The following is a 6,024-nucleotide window of genomic DNA, read 5'->3' as shown; positions in this document are numbered from 1 at the left end:
TGGAGACTGTTTATCCATTACTGTCTACTAACTGGTCCTTATTTATCCCTTTTGGCAAACCATGTATCCATTCTTCACCGCTTCAACTGTTTATTCCCTGCATTTACCTATTTTGTCTGTAACTGTTAGCTGACTGCTTCCACTCTTAATTACTTACTTTTAGCTAACTGTTCATCCATTCCCATTAGCTAACTGTTTCAGCTGTTTATTCTTTAACTCTAGCTAACTTTATATTTATTACTGGTCGCTAACTGCTTCAACTGCTTATTCCTAACTTTTAGCTAACTGTTTACCCATCACTGTTAGCTGAAGCCTTCACAGTTTTTGGCTAACTGTTTGTCCATTATTGTTAGCTACCTGCGTCAGCTGTATATACCTTCTTTTTAGCTAACTGTTCATCCATCACTGTTAGCTAAAACCTTCAATGGTTTTTGGCTAACTGTTTATCTATTATTGTTAGCTAACTCCACCAACTGTGTATTCCTTAACCCTAACTAACTTTTTGTTCATTATTGTTTGCTAACTGTTAGAACTATGTATTCCTTCCTTCAGCTCTTTAGTCATTACTGAAAAAAAAAACCAAACTACTGTGAAGCTGACTCCCAAACCTCTAACATGGCGTTCACGTTTGAACACAGTATCATTACTGTTAGCGAACTGCTGGCCACTGTTTATCCACTACTTTTAGTTTTATTAGATTTTTTAAAATTAACTTACACTAGTTTTACTACCTCCTTATTACCTGCAGCTGCTTAGACTTGTTTGTCAATTCACTACAACTTTTCACGTGAATACTTTGGCATGGAGGCTGTTTTGCTCACTTTTGGCAGAAAAATGAACGCTTTCCAACTAAATGTCTTAAGAGTTAGTGTGAAAAATCTCAGGTTATTGCTCACTAGTGTAAACTAACCCTAACTCTAACCCCTTGGGAAAAGAGTAAACAATGTTATCTTGGACATAAACTAAACTATCTTTGACCCGAACAAAAATATAAACGCAGCATGTTAAATGTTAATTATTTCTACCCATTCACTGACACAGGGAAGTACTGCTGCTGTTCTCTTCATTTACAATGCACATGTTGGCTATTTGTATTGGAGTAATGACCTGGGGCAAAGATCATTGAAAGTTAAATGTTCTGTGGCATTCTGGGTATTGTAGTGCAGCTACTTGGCTCTTACTTGGATTTTAAACTAATTAATCACATCGCAGTGAGAGAATCGTTGTTATACAAATGCATGCGTTTCGAATAACAGCAGTGGTTTGTCATTATTTCAATAGAACATTATTTGTGTGCAAGGAAGCTCAGTAATGGTGGCCTGCAGACTACATCTCCCACAATGCACTTGGTGCACACGGTGCAGAGCTGTGCGGTGCGGACGTGTTTGACAGTTATTCAGAAATGGGGTACTGAAGCCGCTGCTGGCCAGAGAGGCAGCTCCACAAACTCACAGCTGCTTGGTTCGTTTTTCTTCACATAAATTCTCACGTTTTCACAAACAGACGAGCGTCTGAGTGAACACGTGAAGGACGCGGACGGCCTGAAATGCGTGTTTTTAGGCTGAGCAAAGAGCGGGAAAAGAGGTGAGCACCCACTCTGTGGCTCCGAGCAGCAGCTTGTAGTTGTCGTGGATTCACGCTGAGTTTAAACAGCCTCTGCTTTGTGACGTCACACAGCACAGTTTGTATTCATGCTTCTGACAAACATGAACGTTCAGCAGCTTCTGCTGACGTGTCTTATTATTGATTATTAATTATTAGTGCTGTGTGTTTTTGTTGCTTCCCGGTAAATCAGGGCCGAGGCAGTTCATGGTGAAGCCCCCCAGACGGCCTGAAGTCTGCGGAGCGAGCCTCTCAATCAGAGACGATCTTTGGTGCTAGCTCCAAGGCTACCGCTAACGAGCGCCCGGTGGACCGGGCAGCGCCGCGCCTCGCCTCGGTATGATGCCCGCGGACGGTACCATGACCTCCATCGTACAGAGAATAGCTCGGCAGGCTCTTGTCACCTTCAGGAGCCCGCCGCGTGTCGGCGAAGAGCCCGGCAAGTCTTTCCTGGAGAACCACAGCAAGCTCAAGAGTCTGATGACGGAAGTGCGAGCGGCGGACCTGAAGCTGGTCCCGCGGAGAGCCGGCGACAGCCCGCCCGGCGTGCCGCCTGCCCACCCGTACCACCACGGAGCCCCGCCGGTCACCTACATGCACATCTGCGAGACGGACCACTTCAGCATGGGGGTGTTTCTGCTGAAAAGCGGCGCGTCCATCCCGCTGCACGACCACCCGGGGATGTACGGCGTGCTCAAAGTCATGTACGGCAAGGTCCGGATCAGCTGCTTCGACCGGCTGGAGCGGGCGGCCGGCGGCACGCAGCCGGCGGCCCCGCTGCCCCCGGCGGCCCAGGTGGGCGCTCTGCGGCGCTCCGTGCTGCGCTCCACCGGGGAGTACACGGAGGAGAGCGGTCCTTGCGTCCTGTCCCCCGACCGGGACAACCTGCACCAGATCGACGCAGTGGACGGACCGACGGCGTTCATGGACATCCTGGCCCCGCCGTACGACCCGGACGACGGCAGAGACTGTCACTACTACAAGGTGCTGACCGGAGCCGAGGTCACGGACACGGAGCAGAAGGAGAAGGAGGTCTGGCTCATGAAGATCTCGCAGCCTCCGGATTTCTGGTGCGGAGGGGAGCCGTACCCGGGCCCGGAGGTCTGCCTCTGATCACCTGGCTGACCCGCAGCATGTCTCGTTTCTCGGCCTGGTCTGGTGCACACAGGGGCTCCTGGACTCGGTCGGAAGGCTGCAGGGTCTCTGAACCAGTACCACAGTTATCAGAGATGGATATGAAGTGGTGGACTCATGAGGACTGAGAAGTTCACAGCAGACCAGAGGAGCAGGAGACCAGCTGAGCTGCTGGTTGAACCACAGATGTGTAGAATAAAGGCCTTTACTGTTCACATCTATGCTGCTGGAAAAGGTGAAACACAACAAGTCACGGCTCCATTTCACCATGACAGCACCTGGAGCCTGGGCCGGTACCTCCTGCTGGTGCTGTGGTGGTAGTGGGTCAGGGAGGCGGGTCTCTGCAGCTCACTGTCCTGCTCTCAATGCACCAGTCAGTTCTCTTCATTTCAACCGAGAAGCAAACGTCTGTTTTAAAAAGGGAATAATCATCGAAAGCTATTTTCAACTTTGTGGTGGAGAACATTTCAGTCTCTGAGGCTCCAGAAGTCAGGACGACATTTGCAGAATCAGCCGTTGAAACCAGTCTGTGGTCGATGATTTCCATCTAGAATAGCAGCAGTTTTGCTTCTTACATTTCTGGATCGATTTGGTGTGAAAAACAGAAAAAGCCCAGAATGAGATGGTCAGACAGCAGCTCAGTGTTGATCTTGTTCTTGTTGTTTGTGCATGAGATGCCAGAAGATGATGTGCAGGTTGCTAATGCTGCATTCAAGACATGTCAGGAGTCTGTATTTGAAGTCTTCAAGGTTTAAAAACAAGTTTTAAAATAGAAATGTGCACACAGCAGCCTTCAGATACACTACAGTCCAGCTTTGCATGACCTTCAGTCTGCAGCCAGACACCTGCTCCTTCTATTTATTCTACATGTTCAATGCATGAAGGATGCGGCGCTCCATGTTTCCACTCATCATGTTCCAGACTTGTGGCTGCACCTTGAACGCAGCATTAAAGAGTGAATGGTGCTGGTGGGTGCAGCCCGGGACCACGGGCGGGTTCTGAGTGTCCATCGTCTTCCTGCTTCAGGCTTTCTGTTCCGCTCCCATAAAGAAACTGTGTGAACCTTCGGGTCTCTTTTGACGTCTGGAAACTGTAATTTTATGCTGAAAACATTTGCATCCTCAGGACTGTGTTGGTGAGATGTATTTTTTTGACAGATGTGCACTAAACCAGGCTCCTCTGAGCTTTTCCTTTATTTGGCCCAAACTGTCCAAGTGAGCACAGAGTAAGGATTATAGATGGTTCTTTTCTCAGAACATAGTTTCTAGAGTAACAAGTCTGAGCTCAGCAAACGGCTAAAAACTCATCTCTGCTACGGGAATGTTCATGTTTTGTTCACATATGAACTATTAAAAAAAGATGCTTCCTCTGAAACTGTAGTCGTGGTATGAAGTTGAAATCCACCAGCATGGGCCGCTTGATGAGAAACGTGCTGTTGCTGCACAGATGTGGACTTTGCAGGTCTTCAGTGAAGCTTCTCCAATCAGATCCAGTGGGTGTTCAGTGAACAGGAAGTGTATTCGTCTGTAATGAAGGTTTTCTGTCTCTTCAGATCAAATGTGCTGCTGTTGCTTCAGAAGATCCAGACGTTCAGTTCTTTCCTCTGTAACCTCCACATCGTTTGTACTTCCAGTAGAACTTCGTTTTCTTCAGCAGCTGGATGAGAGAAGCTTTTGCTGTGTCACCCTTTCGGTAAAATAAGGTTGTTTTTATGCCTAAAACCAAACCAAAGTTTAGCACCGTTGCATCATTAAAAGTCCGATTTTGCCTTTCGACAGGGATTTTTTAACATTACCTGCGGTGTCTCTCCAGCGCCTGGGGGGGATTGTGTTCATGTTAGTGACCCTGAAAGGCCCCAAAAGCCACAAGTTGATCCCTGGTTTTGGTCATTTCATCAGCGACAAGCAGCTGTGTCGTCACGTACACCACTGAAGTACAGCATAGACGAAGATAATTGGCTGATTTGTGTGTCAGAATCTCATTTTCAGGCCTTTATTATTGAGTGTATCACCACTTTGTCGTCATGTGGAGTAAATGAAGGTGGGTGTAATAGAATTACAACAAGCTGAGACATATTTAGAGATAATTCTGGGTTTTTTCAGTCTGCCATATTTTCCATTAAAGGCCCCACATGGTGAAAATCCAGTTTTATTTGTGAAGACTTTCACCTTTGCTATTCCACCAGACACCCTGTAACTAGATCATCTCCCTACAGTACAAGTCTGCTGCCTTGTCGTGCTGCCAGCTCGCTGCTTCCACGTGAACCAATCAGAGTCAGCGGCTGTATTTATCTTCTACAGCTGCTTCTGCTCAACTGCTCAACTCTAAAATGTCTCAGATACGAATGTTCTGCTGCAAGAGTGAACACAAGAGGCTTCACACACTGCCAGCATCTGTGGAGCTGAACACCCAGTAGATGACTCCTTTGTGCTAGCATGTTGTGCAGCTAATGTGGCTAACGTTGCCATTAGCTTTGGTGGTTTGTTCACAGGTCAGAGCTCTGAGGGACCAAGGTGGAAACTTTACGACCCACTTGAAACCAGTAAACAAGAACCAGGTGAGTTACTGTGCTTCATGTTTCACCTGAAGTCAGCTGCTGCTTACATGTGTCAGCTTCTCTCCTGCTCTCTGTGCTCACATTAGTTTCAATACAGACACATTCCTGTCAAAGCAGTTCTCGTTGACAGAACCAGCATGAAACAGGGAGGATGAAGCAAGACAAAGTTCTGGTTGCAAACACTCATTAATGTCTGTCTGGTTAAATGTTTTGCTGTCGATCATAGCTGCAGAGAGAGTCTTGATCCTGAAGGGGGCGTAGACAGCACATCTCAGCTGCATGTAAAGCTACAGATACAGAACAGAACTACAACCAGGACTTACACCGTTATGGTGAAATGAGGTGTTGTGGGCTGAAATATTTTTTAAAAAACCAACACATTCTAGATTATTAAGCTTTTCAAAGAAAAAAAAAAAAGACAACTTTTAACCTTAATTTGAAAGAAAACAGCATTTTGCTAGCGACATTAGGGATCTCCATGCAGCGAGCAACATAGGAAGTGAGTCAGAAAAGTTCCAGGACTGGTGTCACTAAAGATGGATTTCAAACCCAAACCAGGAGTTTCTCCTTCAGACCATCAACCAGCTCGTCTACAGAGGTCCTGCAGCGTTTGCTTCGTCCAGAAGAGGCAGAGTTGTGTCAGGACCAGTGGAGGCTGCGTCACCATGACAACCTGCTCACAGCGCCCTGAGCATCCCACAGCTCCTGCTGAGAAGAACATCTCCTCCCTA

General features: G+C 47.1%; 1 protein-coding gene across 1 annotated transcript; it reads left to right on the top strand.

Annotated features, from left to right (window-relative positions):
- Nucleotides 1–1,463: 1,463 nt before the first annotated feature.
- Nucleotides 1,464–3,668, top strand: adob (2-aminoethanethiol (cysteamine) dioxygenase b). Its single transcript, XM_008301668.1, has 2 exons — nt 1,464–1,584; nt 1,796–3,668. The coding sequence occupies exon 2, from the start codon at nt 1,942–1,944 to the stop codon at nt 2,713–2,715; it is 774 nt and encodes a 257-aa protein (XP_008299890.1). The 5' UTR covers nt 1,464–1,584; nt 1,796–1,941; the 3' UTR covers nt 2,716–3,668.
- The last annotated feature ends 2,356 nt before the right edge of the window (nt 3,669–6,024 follow it).

The sequence above is a fragment of the Stegastes partitus genome, unplaced genomic scaffold, assembly GCF_000690725.1.
Source record: "Stegastes partitus isolate 25-593 unplaced genomic scaffold, Stegastes_partitus-1.0.2 Scaffold1696, whole genome shotgun sequence".
Taxonomy (NCBI): domain Eukaryota; kingdom Metazoa; phylum Chordata; class Actinopteri; family Pomacentridae; genus Stegastes; species Stegastes partitus.
Note: the sequence above shows the minus strand (reverse complement) of the source record. Positions and strands in the feature narration are given on the sequence as shown.